This window comes from Caloenas nicobarica, chromosome 15 (assembly GCF_036013445.1).
Source record: "Caloenas nicobarica isolate bCalNic1 chromosome 15, bCalNic1.hap1, whole genome shotgun sequence".
NCBI classification, from domain to species: Eukaryota; Metazoa; Chordata; class Aves; order Columbiformes; family Columbidae; genus Caloenas; species Caloenas nicobarica.
In genome coordinates this window covers 8,802,259-8,820,411 of record NC_088259.1, presented here as the reverse complement: position 1 = coordinate 8,820,411, position 18,153 = coordinate 8,802,259, and the positions used below count along the sequence as shown (strand labels likewise).

General features: G+C 59.6%; 1 protein-coding gene across 1 annotated transcript in view; it reads right to left on the bottom strand.

Moving 5' to 3' along the window:
• Positions 1 to 314: 314 nt before the first annotated feature.
• NOL4L (nucleolar protein 4 like) overlaps positions 315 to 18,153 on the bottom strand; it is a 57,097-nt gene continuing 39,258 nt past the window's right edge. The window contains exons 5-11 of the mRNA XM_065645381.1: positions 16,304 to 16,445; positions 5,370 to 5,641; positions 4,479 to 4,664; positions 4,209 to 4,400; positions 3,999 to 4,121; positions 3,517 to 3,718; positions 315 to 1,249 (exon numbers count right to left, since the gene is read on the bottom strand). Of these exons, the coding sequence (XP_065501453.1) occupies positions 1,050 to 1,249; positions 3,517 to 3,718; positions 3,999 to 4,121; positions 4,209 to 4,400; positions 4,479 to 4,664; positions 5,370 to 5,641; positions 16,304 to 16,445 (1,317 nt within the window). The 3' untranslated portion in view covers positions 315 to 1,049. The remainder of the gene's footprint in view (positions 1,250 to 3,516; positions 3,719 to 3,998; positions 4,122 to 4,208; positions 4,401 to 4,478; positions 4,665 to 5,369; positions 5,642 to 16,303; positions 16,446 to 18,153) is intronic.

Genomic DNA, 18,153 nt, shown 5'->3' with positions numbered 1-18,153 from the left:
CTGGAGCCTCACCCGTGCAGTTCCATGAAGGTTTATTCTCCTGCTGCCCCTGGGGTGGTTCCCAGAGTGGGGGCGCGGGCCCCGCAGCAGGATGCTGGCAGATCTGCGGCACCGGCCAGGTCGGGTCCAGCCTCCACGGCGCGATCCACGCGGCTGCAACACTCACCGTCCTCCAGCTCGGCCAGGCCTGGAAGAGCCCACGATGGAGTGTGAGGTAGAGTACGGACAGTGACCGCCAGACAGTGTTTCTCAGGAATTTCCTTCCTTCTCTCATCTGCAATGACTTAAATGAGCGCGAGACGTCCTTCTGGCCGGAGGTGTGCTGAGCTTGCCGAGTCTCTGCGGGAGGTTTAGACCCCACTGCTGCTACGGGACTGCTTAGAAGCGACTCTAAGCAGGATGCTGCTTGTTCTGCTGCCCGGCTGCCACCGGCACTGCCTGGAGGCCGAGCGCTGGATGGCAAGACAAGGGCTCCCCAGAGAAACAGGCAGAGCTGCCTGGAAATTAGTAGTGTCGTGATATGGAATGTGTTATTTCACAGGAATAAATTCCTTCTGATCAGACAGACAAAAAACTGGCAATCTGTACAAACTCAAAAGAATCCATTTTCAGAAAAATAAATTACTAAGGGGAAAGGAGGGTCCATTTCTCAATAAATATGTGATTCCGCTCACCTAAGACTTGGAAATTATCTGGGGACGGGAATCTAACATTTGGGTCCACAAAGGTTATTCTAAATACATCTGCAGCCCCAAACCTCCCCAGGCTCCCTTCTGCCCTTCAAAGTCCCGCATCCTTCCAAGCTGCAGGTTTGTCTTCCGCTCGGCTGGACGCACAGGTGTTGGTTCAAAAACGTGTCCTTGTGCCTGAAGTCCCAGGTGCTTGGAGTGTAAAAGAAAACAGGTCTTTTGAATTCCACCTTCTAAAACTACATGTACCCGCCGCTTCACGGGAGGACACTGCTGGTCCTGAGCAGGACACCACGGGGAGCCTCTTTCTAGCAGGTAGAAATTGCCTTCTCGACAGAGGAGCAACGCAGACACAGGGAGTCAGTTCTGCTGTAAAATGAGGTTTTCCAGTTCGTCTGCGGATCGCAGCAGAAACGCCGCCGACTCTCGGTAGCCGGCGATGAGCTGCCGCACGGCGCTGATCTCTGTGGGGCTGAGCTGGGCAGCCTGCATTCCCCGGTTGGTGCTGTTGGAGGGGGCCGTGCTGGACGCCCCACCTTTCATGCTGAGATCGGTCGGACCTGCCAAGGAAAAGAGAGAGGGAAGCTCAGATGGAGCAGCATCGTCCTGCCCCGGGGAGACCTCAGGCGAGAGCTGCTGCTTCTGGAGCTCCAGACGGTCCCTGCAAAGTACAGGGACTTGGACCCAACACGAGGAGCCCCAGCACCCACAGCAGCCAGGTCACCGCCCCGCAACACCCACAAGGAAAGAGATTTCAGAGTCAATGACAAAACAAAAATCCCATCCCGCAGCCTGTCCCATCTGCTCTGCGAAGGGACGGTCTGTGGCCGCACTCTGCCAGGAGCTAAACCCGTGCCGGAGAGTACCTGCCCATCAAAATCACCTGCCAGGTTCTGGTTTTCCCTCTATGTATGGTAACATCCCACCCGGCGCATTTCCCTGCGTTACTGCTGGGTCACTATGTGGTGTTGGTGCCAGCATAGGCGCCGCGGGGCCGGACTGTGGGGTGGGGAGGGTACGTGCCCATCCCACGCTGTCACACGCTGCCCCGGCCACAACGCGGGGCTGTGCTCAGCTTAGGCTGAACATTTCAGGGGAGGCTAAATGGTCCTACTGGGCATGTTTCTGTGGTTTAGTCTGTAAACGAAATGAAGTCCTGCAAAATTGATGATCTGCCTCACAGGCCAGGATATTTTTTTCTCCTAAGTCAGTCTCTGCTCCACCTCTATCGCATGTGATTTTTGGCAACATATGTCTGTCCTCTGCAGCACACAACACACGGCTGCTCCAGCTCACAACCCCCTCCGTTTCGCTACAGATCTTAAACCTGCAAAAAATCACAAAATGATGGATTTCTCCAGGAGCCAGGGACACCGTCAGCAGCTGCTCCAGCTGTCTGCACGCACACACAACCACGCACACGCGCGTGCAGCCTGGTTTGGGTGGCTGGGGGTTTGGCAGGAAAACTGGTGCTGGGTCCGTGGGACATGCACAAGATGGAGCAGGGACCGGGTGCTGCAGCGGTTTGCAAACTAGGAGAGTTCAGCAGCCCTGAGCCCAGGTCCTGTGCAGCGGGAGGAGCATCGCCCGGGGCGGGAGGGAAAGCTCCAGGGACAGCAAGGCTGGAGCAGAGAATGCTGCCCGAGCGGCACTAGAGACTCCCACAGCAGAGAAGGGGAGGAGGAGGTTCTCATGCGAAAGCAATTTCGCTGGGCAGAAAACGCAGCAGCAAGCGGAGCCTGTTCCCCACCTCACCCAGGGGGAAGGAGCTGGGATGCGGGCGTGAGCAGGAATCGCCTCAGGTGGGGGATGGAGGAACAAGAGCCTCTGGGCAGCAAACCCCGGCAGGCTCTGTGCTCAGGGGCAGGAGAAGGTGCAGCTACTTGCAGCTCCCACCTCTAAAGGACTGGGAAAGAGCTTGGACAAAGGGGAAAAAAATAATTGCAAAGCAGAGGTTTAAAAATCCATTAGAAAGAAGCAAGGTGCTGCTGGGTGCGACACCCAGGGCCCTCTGCTCCTCCTGGGGCTGCTCCAAGGTGTTTCTGCCCAGTCACTGTCTCACACACACCAAGGAGCCAACGAGAGGAGGGTGTGGGGCAGCGCGGAGCCAGGGGCCAGGGCTGTGCTGGGGGAACCATTGCGGCCTCGCCGTGGCCATGAGGATTAGGTCTCAGCAGCTGGAGGCCGGGGCGGGATCTTTATTCAGGGTTAAGAAGCATTAGGAAGGGATGATAAGAGTTAATCCCAGACAGGCATCTCTCAGGGCCCCGGAAATCACATCCTCCCAAATCCGCCCTCATTGGGGTGGGCAGAGGCTGGGCAGGAGCCCCCAGAGCCCTGGGCAAGTGAAGGCAGCCCAGGGTTTGCCAGGAGGGCAAAGCCAGACGGCTGCTGCGCAAGGGGACACCCTCTGCCCCATCCCAGGGGCCTCCAGTCCTTCGGCTGCACCCCCGGCACTGCTGCAGAGCCCCAAACCGCCCCAGCCCCGTCCCTGTTCCCGAGGGCAGCTGGTGCCTTCAGGAGAAGGAACGGCTCATACCAGCAACGAGATCCATGCAGTGATAGGCACCTGCTCCTGTTAATAATTAATAGGTGGTACAGATTCTCCTTTTTTTTGTGACACTCCTTCCCTCCACCAGTGCCACCTGGACCGTCCTTCCCAGTTCAGTTCAACAATTAACCACCAGCTGATGAGGCAAACCGAGCAGCCGAGCAGCTGGGCAGAGGCCTCGGGTGGCAGGAGGAGAAAGGGGCTTTGGGAGCAGCTCAGCCGGCGGTGTGGGACGTGGGAGCGCCCCGTGCCCCCCGGTGCAGTGTGGCCACGTACCATTACTGTGGTTGCCCGTCTGCAGGGAGGCGGGGGGCTGCAGGCTGCCCCCCAGGGACCCGTAGCCACGGTAGCTGTAGTTGAGGCTTCCGTTGATGTAGACCGGGTCTTGGGAGTAAGACGAAGCTGGCAGTGAGTAGGAGGAGTGGGTGATGGCTGTAGAGTCTCTGGAGTGTTGTTTGTCCAGAGCGATTGGTTCGTCCTGCGTGAGGGAAACACCGATTTACTCCAGCGAGGAGCCTAGCTGTCCTCCGCAGGGACGCCCAGGGCTGCAGCATGATCAGCACAAACCAGCGTCCCCATCCTCGCGGGCCTGAGTCTCAGGACGCAGCTCAGAACCCTGTTCTGCAGCCCTTTGACTATTAGAAAAGCTGTTAAAAATGCTTTGCCAAATTCCTCAGAAACCTCTCTTATTTTTCCCGCCCTGTCATAGGATGCTGTGGGCTCCGTCCCTTGCCCACCTCCAGCCGCGAGCACCATACCTGGGAGGTCTGGTAGATCTCCAGCCGCATCCTCTTGGCTGCTTTCCGCGTCTCGCTCTCGCAGGCGGCGGCCAGGATGTTCTCAGCCATGGCCGAGGTCAGGTGCGGTGGCGTGGGCCTGGTCTGAGGAGACACAAGCAGAGAAGCTGCTCAGGGACCTGCTGGCCCGGGAGCGGTGGCGAGTGATGGGGCAGCAGAGCGGCCGCTCACCATCTCCATCCCGTTCTTCTTCATACGGCGGCAGGACTTGAGGTAGGTGCGGATGCGCTTGCGCGCCCGCTCCTGGAACTCAGGGAACTGCCGGCTGCAGGACTCAATGATGGCCTGGATCTTCTCCTTTGGCTGCTTGGAAATGGGAACCATTCGGTCCAGGTTCTCGTCCACAAAAAGGCGCACAAACATCTGCAAAGGAGAAAACAGAGGGTGGGAACACGGAGATGGGAGGTGGGCAGCTCACCTTCCCTGCAGAGCACTCCTTACGTTGAAGGCCTTTAGCCTCTCTGGGTCCATCCCCTCCGAGTCATTTATCTTATCGTTGTCTTCGTGGTCATCGTGGTCATCGTCGTCTTCATCAGCCGTGGGGGCCCTGCCGACGGTCAGGTCCTCGGGACAACCGCTGACCTCTGTCTTGATGGAGTCATAGCTGCCGGAGCTATATGGAGGGGACTGAGAGGAGACAGGGGTTACCGTGAGCAGCCCTTTCCTGCGCCGCTGCCCACTGGCACAGGGAAAAAGCCCTTTCTCCGTGGCTCTGGCCCATCTCCCAATAGCCCCTGCAACACATGGAGATGAACCCATGGCCAGGCTGCCCCAGTGCTAGCTCCTGCCTGTTTGGGGTGGGGGGGGACACGATGGCCTCAGGGACCCCATGGTGGCCTGAAGTCGGGCAGTGCGACTCTGCCTGACCCTGCGGGAAATGCTGCCCAGATCCTGCAGAACAGGCTCCTCTGCGCACGGCGGCAGCGGCACGGCTGGTGTGGGGGAGCTGAACCCACCGCAGAGCCCAGACGCTGGGGCAGGGTGTGGGGACACCCCCGCTCTCCTAAACTGTCCCTCCTTCCCTCTGCAGCCACTTGGGCTGGTTTCTGCTGAGCAGCAGCAGCCCTGGGCTGGAGTGTGGCCAGGCACAGCTCCTCTGCCACAGCCACAGCGCGGCATTTGTCCGTCCTTCCCTACAAGGGAAAGGCTCCAGGCCCCGTTGCGCCCTCATGCTTTCCTGGAGCGGGGGCAGGAGCCGTGTCCCTGCCTGGCCCCGGGTGCCTCACGTGTGGTTGCTCCCAGCGTGCCGTGGCCCGTGCCCGGCTCTGGCCAGGGGCACGTGGCTGCCCTGTGTCACCCACCCCGGTGTTGTGCTGGCAGCCCCAGCCATACCTCTGCCGTGGTCTTCACCGCGTACTTGACCCTGCTGCGCAGCCCGTCGGCGCTGCAGCTGTCCGACTGGTAGGAGGGGGTGACGTGGGCAGGTGTGAGCTTGTCGCAGAGGTTGATGGGCTGGTCATCGGCGGAGGTGGTGAAGTCCATGGGGGCTGCGGTGCCATTGCCATTCATCTCGGGGAAGGTGCTGTCGCCCTGCGTGCTGCTGGAGGTGGAGGGGTTCAGGGTGGAGGAGCCATTCCCGCTGCAGCTCTCTGACGAGGAGTCATCTGCAAGGAAGGACACGTGGTCACCCCCATGGTGCCCTGCGACTATGGCCCAAGGTGGGCAAGTGGCTCTGCCCCCCACAGCGCCGGCGTCCCCCGAGCCCGCCTGCGGGACCCCTGGCATGTGCTGCTGCTGTGACAGTCTCCATGCAGCCAGGGCTGCTCTGGGCTCACCGGGTGGGCGAGTGGCTGCAGGCACTACCGGGAGCCAGGCCGGCACAGCCGCGCTTCGGGCCCTGGGATGCAGTAGCCGGAGGGATGGACACCAGCACCTGCAGCTGCCATCGTCACACGGCTCCACTCCCCATCTCTCAAAGCTGCTGTGCTCCGCGCCTGGGCTACCCAGGTGACAGTCCCTGTGCCTCCACCTGGGGCTGCGGCACCTGGGCTTGAATAAGAACTTTGGAATTTGGTCCTTTTCAGTTTCTGTTTGCATTGCAGGGAGGAGAAAGGGGCATTGCCTCTCCCTGCTGGGTCTCTCGCCTCCCGGCACAGTCCTCCTGGCCCGTTTGGGGCTGGGTGCGGTGGCTGGCAATGAGCTCGGGGACACGCTGCTCTGCAGAGTGCAGGGGTGTGGGGTCGGCACACGAGGACAAGCTCGGATGGAAAAATCCCCAGGTCACAGCACCATCATCCTGCCCGTGCACGGCTCCCACCATGGCAGCCGCCCGCCTCGTGCTGCCCCAAGAACAGCCCAGCCATGGCAGACAGCCTGGCCCTGCCCGGTGCTGCCTGCACCCAGCCCTGCCTGTGCCCGGCCAAAGAGCCCAGCCCTGGGGCCAGGCACGACATTTTCAAACTGCTCAGCCTGTTTCCCTTCCCTCCCCCTCACTGCAGTAAATCCTTTATTTCATTAGGTGCCTCTGCGAGAGGGAAAGGGCGAAGCACGTGGGGAGCTCTTCCTGCGCGAGCATGCGCCAGGCAGTGAACAAAGAAGCTGCCGGCAGGGACAGGCAGATGGCCGTCCCTGCGCCCGCCAGGACAATGGGCTTGGGCTGCGGGGCGGCCCCAGCTCCACGCTGATGGCTCCTGGCACACAGGTGCCAGGTCCGAAGGTGTGTGGGTGCGGGACGGTGCCCGGCTGCTGCCACCCACCCTCCTCCTCTTCCCACCGGCACGCACGGGGACTTTAAGGAGAGGCCGGGCGGGCGCTGCGGTGACCCTGCAGCAGCCCAGGACTTTGTCTCCCTTAAAATAAACACACTTGAGGACACTGGGGCATCCAACCTGACTGTGGGGCTGGCTGGGGCTGCCACCATGTGTCCCCAGCCACCCCGCCACGGCCACCAGCGCTCGCTGCCCAGCATCGCGCCTGCGTGGAGGCTGCGCCTGACCCCACGAACCCCTAAATTAAATGGTCCCCACTCGGACTCTCCGCTCAGCAGAGTTCCCTCCCCCTCCTTTCCCTTGTGCTGATCCACTTATTCGTCTGAGCGATGGTCAGAGCTGACCTAATCCCCGGCGGTGTTTATGTGCGGCGCAGGCATCGCCCTCCGCAGCGCAGGGCAAGGCCCCTGGTCCTGCCGGGGCTGAGCACCGGCCCTGCGAGCCAGGGAGCTGTGCCGGGACATGCGGCCAGACCCCTCACCGGCACCCTGGGCCCTCAGCCTGGGTGCAGGAGCAGTGGCAGGTGGCTGGGGACACACAGGCCTCCCCAGGAGGGATGGTGGCCGTCCCTCCCCCTGCTCCGCTCTCCAGGCGAGATGGGGCTCTCAGAGGGAGGCTCCAGCCTCAGCCAGCAATGCCTCTTGGAAGGATTAAGAAGAATTATTCCTGTGCACGGAGGCACAAGCTGCACTTCAGGCCTCACTGCCAGCCCGGGCACAGCCACAGCAGCAGCCTGGCACTGCAGGGCTGACGGGCGCAGGTCCCGCAGGCCCATGGTGGGACCTCCTGCCAGCTCCTGGGGAGGCCGGTGGCCCCCGGCATGGCCACCTGCACAGAGCGGGGCCCCCGTGCCACAGAACCCCTGCCAGGCAAAGGGAACCAAGAGAGGTGTCATCTGGCGGAAAGTTGGCCATCCCAACTGCCCCATCGCATCCCCACGTGCCCCGTCACATCCTCAACCTGCCTCACCACATCTCCCCCTGCCCCATCGCATCCCAACCCGCCCCATCGCATCCCCAACTTGCCTCGCCACATCCCAACCCGCCCCATTGCATCCCAACCCGCCCCATTGCATCCCAACCTGCCCCATTGCATCCCAACCTGCACCATTACATCCCCACCTGCCCCATTGCATCCCCACCTGCCCCATTGTATCCCCACCTGTCCTGATCACCCCGCTCCTCCCTGGCCACCTCCCTCTCCCTTTGTCCCTCCACTGGCAGCCTCCTCGTGGCCACCAGCTCTGTCCCGGTCCCTGCAGCTCTTGGACCTGTTGGCACTGCCAGTCCTGCCAGGCAGGGTCCCGGGGGTGATGTCTGGACCTCCTGGCTTCCCCATGTCTCAGCTTTTCTTTTGTGTTGCACAAAACACGCAGCAGCTGCAAATCAGGTTTCTACCCACCTCTGCTGCACTTACAAACCTTGGGTTTACTACAGCCAAAAAACATTGAAAACAAAGAGGAAGATGTGTCTAGGAACCTGTCCAGGTGCAATAAGAAAATGAGACGGGAAGCTAAAGTAAGGGACCAGCACCTCTGCAAGAGCAATTTAGTCTAAAGCAAGGATGAATGCAAATAAATAACAAGGTCTGTAAACCCGCTGGCTATAGATAATTTTCTTATTTCTACATTTTTACAGGTTATGGCCTCCTATAAACTCCGCATATAAAGTAGTGGATTAATCTCAGTTTTGTGGGCAGAGAAAGAGCCACAAATTCTGGTTGTCCTTGGGTCTGAACGGGAATGGCTTCAGCCAGCTTGAAAACAGATGGGCTAAGGAGGGAGCGTAGCTTCCCTGGCTGGTGTGATGGGACAGTGTTGGTGACAGTCCCCAGGCAGCCTTGCTGGGACATGGGGCAGAGGCAGCAGGAGCCCTCCCGCCTTAGGTGCCACGTTGGCCATGCTCCTGGTGAATCATTGGTTTGGTAAAACCCACCAAAGCCCTGAGCTGGCTGAGGTTTCCTGCAGCCTGCCGGCAGGTGCCCAGGCACTGCACAGGGCTAGGCAGCAGCAGGCGAGCCGGGCCCGGCTGCACCGCCATCAATATATTCATTATAAGCAGCACGGGGCGGGGGAGCTCCTGCTCGCGGCTGGAGGCCGGCTGCGTGAGGAGCCCCTCTAATGAAGATAATTGGGAGCCCCCCTGCTCCAGCCCCGCGCCCTAATTGAAGCAGATGGAACTATAAAAACAATGTCACTTCTAACCGGTTTGATCTTTCAGTTGGAAAACGGAATATTTTGTTCTCCTGTTTAATTCCCTGGAGCCCTGGGCTCCACAGGCTGAAGGTGGAGGAGACCGTGGTGGAGGGGGCACAGTGAGGCCAAAGAGCCCGGTGGCAGCTGCCTGGCCCCATGGCAGAGCCCAGGCTGTGGGTAAGTGGCCAGCAGGCCATGGCGTACCCGCCTCGTGCCTCCGCCGCGGCCTCTCCCAGCGGCGCTGAGCCCGGGAGAGCGAGAAGCAAAATGGCTCCTTGGGCTGCGGTGCCGGGGGAGGAGGGGATCAGTCACTTATTAAATGAATTAATCAGGGCTCAGCGTTTTCATTTTGAAGAGGCTGCTGGATTATCCTTGATTTCTGTGGCGCTGGATTTGCAGAGATCAGGAGGGGAAGGGGCGATTTCCAACACCTGCTCCCCGGGCAGTTTGACGGCGGGGAAGTGGTTGGGTTTAACGTCTCCGCCGGCGAAGGCCACTGCGCCGCGCACCAAAGTCAGAGCTGAAGATGAATGGGGCAAATTGTTCCTCCTCCTGTCACATCTCCAGAGTGGAGACAAAACCTCTTTTGACTCAGAAAACAATGAGCTTATGTAAGAGCCAGCGGCCCACGGAAACCTCGCCACAGCCCCGCACCGTGCGGCGGGCCAGGGGCTGCCCGGCCCTGCCCACCACCGGGACGGCACCGCCGTGGTGCTGCCTGCCCGCTGCCTGCTGCCTGTCCGCGCGGCCTCGGTGCTGCAGCCACCACCAGCTCCCACCAGTGACACTTGCTGTCCCGTGGGCCACCTGGCAGCCACCAGCCACAGCCCTGCCTGCGGTGGCAGAGGATGTTGGTCCCACCTGAATCTCCCCATGGCTGCCAGGTGGGAACTGCCCCGTTCCCACCCCACCATGGGCTGGAGCTGCTCACCCATGAGAGTGGCTGCCATGGGTGCGGAGCATCCCACAGCCTGCAACACAGCCAGGAAGATGAAAAGTGCCATAAATTATTCACTCACAAAAGAGACAAGAAGGGGGAAGAAGGGGAGGAGGAAAGCCTGCGAGGAAGGGATCCTTAATACAAATGAGAGACCGAATGGGAACGGGGGCCCCGCGGGGGCCGGGCTGGGCAGCAGCACCGTGAGCGGCACCCGGGGCTCCCGCACCCACAAGTGGGTGGTGAGTGCCTGGAAAGCCCCGGCCATGCCGGCTGTGCAGCCACCTTGGCCCCGCACCGCTCGCACAGCCGGAGCACCAAGCCCATTTTTATCAGGTCCTGCCCCACTGATTGCCTCCAAGATGCACAAGAAGGAAAAAAAGAAATGCCACTGGCGTTGTGGAGTGGCAGGGCTGGCCAGTGTCCAGTTAAGGCACTCTATTTCCTGCCTTCCTTCGTTAGTGCAAACCTCATTATGTCCCAGACAAAGTGCCCACCCTTGGCCCTCCCTCCCCAGGTCCCTGCCTTCGACCAGAGCCCTCGGCGAGCCAGACATCTGGCATGGTTGGACACAATGCGTGGCCGGACAAGGCAGCGCTGTGCAGCCGCTCCCCCTCCGGCGGCATAAACGGTGCCCCCTGGTGCCGTCACCCCTGGCCCCGCTGCCCAGCCCGCGGGGGCAGCTCCCTCAGCACCCAGAGCTCACAACAGACACATTCCCGCACACCGCAGCTCACAGCCCCGCTGCAGAAAGCAGCCGTGCCACAAACATGCTCTGTTGTTTGGCTTTCCCTCCCATCACTGCTCCTCTGGCCACCTTGCTGCTCCAGGGGTTCTTGACCAGGAGCTTCACCAGCGCTGGGAAGGTGGTGGTGCAGCCCAAGCCCCTCCTTGCGCCACCATTGCTGGCAGCCACCCAGATCCTACTGCAGGGAGGGGACACGGCGTGGCCCGCGCTGCCCGGACACTGCCTCTCCCTGCGTCAAACCAACGGGTTGGGTGGCTTTGGGCAGGGCTGACACCGAGCTGGTGCCTCCAGCCCAGACCTGCCCCCAGAGAGACCCTGCTGCTCACCCCAGTCCTCTGGGCAGGACAGGGTGGGGACCGTCCCAAGCCACCAAGCTCTGCACCTCTCCCAGGCAAGGGGTGCACTGCAGGGCTCACCCCCTGTCCCTGCTCACCCCTTCAGCTGGGGGTGCTCAGATTTGGGGAGGAAGGCGGGGGCACAGACTGCCCTGCAGCCTGGTGATACTCCCTGCTGCAGACCAGGGAAGAGTCCCCTAAAGCTCTGCTCTACGCAGGACAAACCGACCGACTGGGCAGAGCCCCGAGCCCAGGCCAGCGCGACTGGCAGGTGAAGCCACCACGGCCCCGCAGCATCTGCACCACACGGCTCGGCCTCGCAGAGGAACGGGCAGCTCTCCATAGGACAGCGAAAGGAGGGCGGTTCCCGCTGGCGAGCGCCTTTGCTCGGGAGGAGCAGACACGCTCCTGGAAGAGGTGACAGGGAATGGAGCCACCAGCCCAGGCCGCTCAGGCGGGGCAGGGACACACAGCAGGCACAGCACGACATGGGGACACCATGGGGAGGGAGGAAATATATGCCTAAGAAAAAGATAAGGTCCTGTCTAGCTGTAAGGCCTGGATGCTGGTCTAGCCTTGCCTAGGCTCTGAGCCAGGGCTTCTGGAGGGTGGAACCACCACTGGTGCAGGGAGCCCTGAAGACAGTGAGGATTTTGCAGCCTGGGAAAAGGGTCTGGGGGCTCAGAGACCACCTCTCGCGATGGCCTCCCCTCAGATGGCTGTCCCCGTGTCTGCTGGGCCCTCCTTGCTGCTGCCAAAGGCGCGTTGGCATCCACCGGGAAGCAGAGGAAAGCCCCAGTGGCAGAGAGGAACTGGGAACCGCAACACCCGACGCTGCCCACGGTTAAGTGACCCTGGTACCGTCTGTGGTAAGTGACCCTGGTACCGCCTGCGGTAAGTGACCCTGCTACAGCAGAACGAGGAAGGACCGCGGCCTCGTGGGCGGGTACCAGCTGTCAGGAGGTGCAGGTGCAGAGCGGGTGTCTCGGCTGCCCTGGGGACAGAGCCTGGCGTCACCTGGGGTCCCACAGGCAGGGGCTGAGCTCACGGGACAGGCACAGGCCCAGCTTCTGGTCTGCGTTCGGCAAGAGGGTGCAATCCTGCATGGGCGGTGCTTCGGGGAACCCGGCGATGTGCAGCACATCGCAGGCACCTCACCAAATAACAGTGCTGTAACCTGGAGCTGTGGGATGTGTCCTGTACCAGAACACGGACAGTGCTGTCCCTACCAGCCGCAGGGCAGCGTGTCCAGAGGAGCAACGTGCCCCACCTGCTCCCCGGGACGGCATCCCAAAACACCTGCCTGCATATCCTTGAAGTCCCTCCTTGGAGCCTCCTGAGGGATGTCCCCAACACCCAGAAGCCTTCCCAGCTGACCGCCTCGAGGGATGTCCCCAAGCAGTGCATGTCTTTGCAGTTAATCAGGTTAAGAAAGTCCTTTCTCCAAGGTCTGGATTAGCCACTGCTGCTCCAGGCAGGACGGGCTCAGCGGGGACACTGCCAGTCAGGTGAGAATGCATGCAGGGACCTCAGCAGGAAGGGGATCTGTCCCAACACGGTGCCATGAAACAACCCATGTCCCCACGCAGGGAGAGCAGATCTCACACCCAGGAGCGATCGGGCAGGGTGGGCTGAGTGCTGCTCCCAGTGATGGAACAGGACGCATGGCCAGGGACGAGCCAAGACGGATCCCGTTAGCAGGCAGGACACGGGAGTCTTCTACCACAGTTCAAGTGCTTTGCCATGTCACATACACAGGGGTTCAGGGTTTGCCTGTCACTTTCTTTCCAAGGGCATTGCTCCCACTGCCAGGTCACAGTGTCCCCACCACAAGGCATCCTGCTCAGAGACTGAACCAGGAGGTTTCATGACACTGCACTTGCCTGTGGATGCAGATGGGCCCTGAAAGACAGACAGAGCCCAGTTGAAGCTGCTGCGGCAGGACAGGACCAGGCGCCGGGACCTGCGCTCAGCTGGGAGCGGGCACAGGACACCTTCAGGGACAGTGACAGGCAGAGGGAACAGCGAGACAGCGTGGCTTCCAGGGTCATTCTGCTCCCAACACGTGCTGGCTCCCCAGACATGTCCCTCCAGGATGTCCTGCACAATAGCTCAAGCAAAGAGCCAGTGTTGATCTTGCTGTTGCTTTAGGCAGCCGCCGGCTTCCTGCAGGCACGTACGCTGTGAGCAACATCCGATGGGGAAGGGGTGTTGCAGGAGCTTCACGTTTTCCGTGCTGGGGCCCGCAGGATGAGTAACAAAGGAAAATAGAAGGAGCGGGTGTGTGCGTGTCGGTGCCGCTGCTTGGAGCTGGCCAGTGCACCCCGCGTCCCACCGTGCACCCACCAACCCGGCGGGAACCCGGGCTCTGCTGCCAGCACGCTCCCAACGGTGCCCGCTCTGTCCCTCACCACTGAGGTCATTAGGTCTCATTTGTTCTCCCCGCTGTTCCCAGGGCTGACGCTGGTTGCAGCGTGGCAATACTGGGCCAAGGTTTCTGGGCACAGAGACAAAAGAAGGTGTTGGCTTTTGTCCCAGCTGCTTTTTAGCTCTCTGAAGATTTAGCAGATAGCTGCATATCAAAGCATGGGACAAGGGCTCCCTGCTCTCCCGCCGCTCTGGATTTCTTACCACTCTGCTCATATGCCATAGGAGAGCATTTGCTACCTCAGACTTGGAGTTGATGCTTCGGTACCTTAAACAAGACTTTTTTTAACAAGCATGTCAGACGATACTGCTCTCCCACTAGGCAACTCTTCATTAAAACTTTATACTTTAGAAGCCTTTCACAGAAGGCACACGCCAAGCATCCTGCCTGTCGGATGGCAGCAGGTGAGAGCAATTTAGTAACTCAAAAGGATTTCCAGAGGGAGGAGAGTATCGAGTCCTGAACAAGGTCCCAATGAAGGAGTGGTGCAGGCAGAACCCTCTGCAGTGCCAGGATGCTGGGAGCTGAGCACAGGGCTCACGGTGGCACCGGCTGCATCTCCACGGCTGGGGAACAAGGCCGGGGCTCTGCGGGCACAGTGACAGCTGAGCACAGGAGATGCAGATCAACATCCAGTTTTGGCAGCGAGTGATTTGTGCAGAGCCCTGGGGCTGCCCTGGCACGGGCATTCGGCAAGGGGCACCGCGGCAGCAGGGCTGCAGTTCACACGGGCTGGTGACTCACCGTTACACCATTTCCTTGGAGAAGTCTTGCATGTGCACAGACTTAGCAAGTCAGCGTGAACACCATAAAACACATTTGCTCCAAAAAAATAGCTTTCATGAGTCGAGAGAAGAGGAAACTGAAGAGTGCTCGACACTTCAATTCATGCACATTCCCTTCCCCGCACCAGTGATCTGCCTTTCCTTTGGTGACATGTTCCTCCTCTGCCCCATGTCTTCTCTAACCGCTGTCACCCTTCTGGGCTCCTCCATCATCCTTCTCAGTCCCACACATGCTTCAGTGCTGGGTGGGAGCATTGGTTTGACATGAGGCCTTTCACACCAGCAGCACTAGCCTGTATTTTAGAGCTCCAATACCGGGCACAGACATTCACCACAGTGACAAATCCTCTTTTCAGTCCCATAAAATGCCCCCTGAAGTACAACAGGCTGATGGAAATCCCAATGCCTTGGCTTCCACTTGATGGATTTTGTGAGTAGCCCTGCCCTTGGCTCGCTGACTCTTGGCTCCATCTTTCTGATTCACCAAAGCCTACCTGGCTGAGCCTCTGGCCGGCCCCGGGGACAGCTGGGGACACTCGCGGTCCTCACAAAAAGGAAGGGACTGTTTGTTCCTTATTGCTCGTCACTGAGCCTTACAAAAGACATTACAGGAGCCAAGAAGGGCCCTGAAGAGGACACCTGCTTCTGGAGAAAAACCACAGGGCATGAAGAATTGGAAGCATTTCTTAAGAGGGCAGAGAGCAAGAGAGATTTAGCTTCAGTGAGAACATCTTGATTTGCCTCAATATGTGAGTCCCTTATTAAATTCCTGCCCTGTTGAATAACAGCGTTCAGCAAAGTGATCAAAACCATGTCATTCCAGATTGTAAATGAAACTTGGGAATTCAGTGGTGAAGGATAAACCCCAAGCCCATAATATCACAATGGGAGAACAGCAAAATTCAGGAGGTACGAGAGACCCGGCCAGGCCACGGGTACGAGGCAGCACTCGCTCAGTCCCAAAGAGCCAGACATTTCTGATGTGCGCAGTTGTGTTACCCCCGAAACATCCGCCCTCGCCGTGGGCACGGCCGTGCCACCGGGCCCTGGACACGCCAGTGTCGCTGCCCATCCCGCCAGCAGGGACACGGGGACACGCGGGTTTCACACCCCCACCCAGGCTGCCTGACTCCTGCCCCTCAGCTATGAACAGCAGTTTCTCAGACCTGCAGATTTGCAATAAAAACCACAGTGCCACAACACACAGGACTGAAGAGAGCAGTGTCCCTGCTATCCCTGTCATTCCTGCTGTCCCTGCCACTGGCCATACAAGCAGCTAAAAGCCACCCCAGGGAGACCTGCCAGCACAAAAGTCCTTTCTTTCCCCCAGGGTGGTTTTCCAGTCCCCTTTCTTTAAGCAGCACCAACCCACCCAGGTTGTTGACTCCTCCGCTCCCCTCCCACTCTCCCAGCAGCAGCTGGGTTTGGGACAACGAGGGATCCAACCTCTCGAGCAAAAGCTGGTAACAGCCCAACGACCAAATCCTTCCAAGCATCACAGACATGAACTCTGACCTGAACTCGTATTTCTACCATTTATTTACTCGCGCTTTTACTTTAAACTAGCACATTTCACAGGAGTAACACACCACCTCTTCACCAGACGCCTCGTTCCACCCATCCCACATGTGCCACCTCCAGTCCCTTCCAGCGCCGAGCGAGGAGAGACCTGCGTCCAGCCCACACTCTCACCGCATCAGCTATTGCACATCGCACAGTTCTTGCTGTGGAAGGTGCAGCTTTCCAAGCACAGAAAGCTGCAACCTGTTTTGCGAAGCCTCGGCGTCCCTCCTGTGCAGCACGCAGCCCGCAGTTCAGCACTAACAGGGCTCTCCTCGTCACACCCACAGAACTACAACCTGGTGCCTTAGGAGAGGATTTGGTGACCTCTCTCTGGAGAAGCTGGGAGCTAGGTCCCTGCAGCAGGGCCAAGCTGGACAGGCCCTGGCTGAGCAGGAACCCAGCGACTAAATGGGAAGGACTGGGAGGCAGTGCTGCTTCGAAGCCTGTGCTGGTAGGAAATCCATCCTACAGGTGGGACACCTGATCAGGAGGGACTGGTTAATGTTTAATAAGTCACAAAAACACGGTGTGGCAGAGGCGGCGCGGTTCCCGCCCAGCGGGCACTCACCGTCCTCCTGGCCGGGCAGGTTCTGCGGGCTGCGCATGCTCTCGTCCTGGCTGGGGCTCAGGCTGGAGTTCAGGTGCTGGTCAGCTGAGATCCATGTGGAGTCGTTCATATCAAAGTCCTCGCTGCTCACCGATGTCTCATCCTGGAAGCAAGCAGCAAAGGGTTAACTCGCTATTTTCTTTCCTCCTTTCTCTGGCTTTAACATCTCCTCACCGCACTGCTTCCTAAAAACAATTCACTGGGTGGCAAAAACAATTCAGTGGGTGGCTCCTGCCCCCCAGGAACGCTTGCTGGCCCCTCGGTGCTCCCCAAGGCCACGGCCGGGCTCTGCTTCCTGCCTGAAGACGTGCCTGAGCAATGGCACTGTCTCTAATTGAGGACAATTAGAAAGAGCTCGCATCCTGTAGGAGCGGATGGCTGAGCCTTGGAGTTTACCCTTTAATCTCCATCCACCCCAGCCCGGGTCTGGTGAGGCAGCGGCGTGTGGGAGCTGGGGATGGAACGCAACACCATTGAAACGGCACCGTAAAACGTCTCGGACTTTTAAAAATCAAATCCTCTGCTGCAACAAGACACACCAGAGGATTGGCATGGGCATGGAGTGGCCACTGGGGCAGATCCGGAGAGCGGCACCCAAACCATGGCCTTGCACCCATCCCCACGGCCCTGCACCCATCCCCTTGGCCCTGCACTGCCTGCAGCTGCAGAGGAAGCTCCAGCAGCACCGCCCTGAGGGACCGACTGCTCCTCCAGCCCTCTCCAGGGATGCTGCCTCTGTACCCTGACCAAAAACGCCCATGTGCACCTTGGGAGCGAGGTGCCCAGGCAGGCAGGGCCACCCGGCTGGGGCAGGGAGTGCAGCCAGCCGCCCGCTCCCCAGCAGCATAGATGACATTCCTCTCTCCCACTCCTGCAGCTGAAAGGACATTTTCTCTCTCTCTCTCTCTCCCTTCTCACTAACCTTTACAGCACTTCAAGACACAGCCCTTGGATCGCTTCCAGCGCCGGAAAGGTCAGCCGCAGGATTTCAAAACCATCATCATAAAGGCAGCACTGAGATCCTGAATGAGAGGAGGGGCTGCAGGACCTCCCTGGGCTGAGCTGCTGAGCTCTCGCAACACGCAGCTCGGGAGGAAGCAGATACGCATCCCGTGTGAACACGGTCCCACTGCCGATCCCTTTATCCGCCTTCCTCCGCCTGCTCCCCTCCCAAAGCAATGGGCAGACACCTCATCCAGAGCCCTGGGGTGCAGGGGAACACCAAAAACGTTTCCAGAACTGCTTTCAGCTGTGCTTTCCTTTACTGAAACATTTCAAAGGCTTGTAAACTCTCTGTTCTTTTATTTTTTTTTCCTCCCCCTGGTCCTGAGATAAAATACAATCCCCACTCCCTTTCCTTGTGAGAAGCAACTGGCTGGCACCCCTCCGACCTATGCCTGCGCCTCGTAAAAACTGCCCTGTCTGCTGCCGCTGCCTGACGGGTTTTGTTGTGAACAAACAAATGTCTTTACAGACAGGTTTGTGCTTTTCCTCTCCGCTCCTAGTCCCTGCAGACACATCTGCTGGCTTGGGGCTCGTGCCGCCCCCAGCCCCCTCCCTGGATGTGCCTCCCGGGGAGTTTCCTGGAATTTACAGCTTGTGAAACCCCGCGCGCACCAACGGACGGACGGACAGACGGATGGGGCTCAGCAGCCCCACGCACACCCGCCACCAGGACAGGGATGCCCCAGCCAGGTGCCCCCACAGCCCTCAATGCCACGCAGCGACCCAGCCGCTCCAGAAACTCCATCATGTCCATACAGGAACAGAACAGCAAAGGTCTCCCTGTTGCAAACTATAGTCTCTTTCAC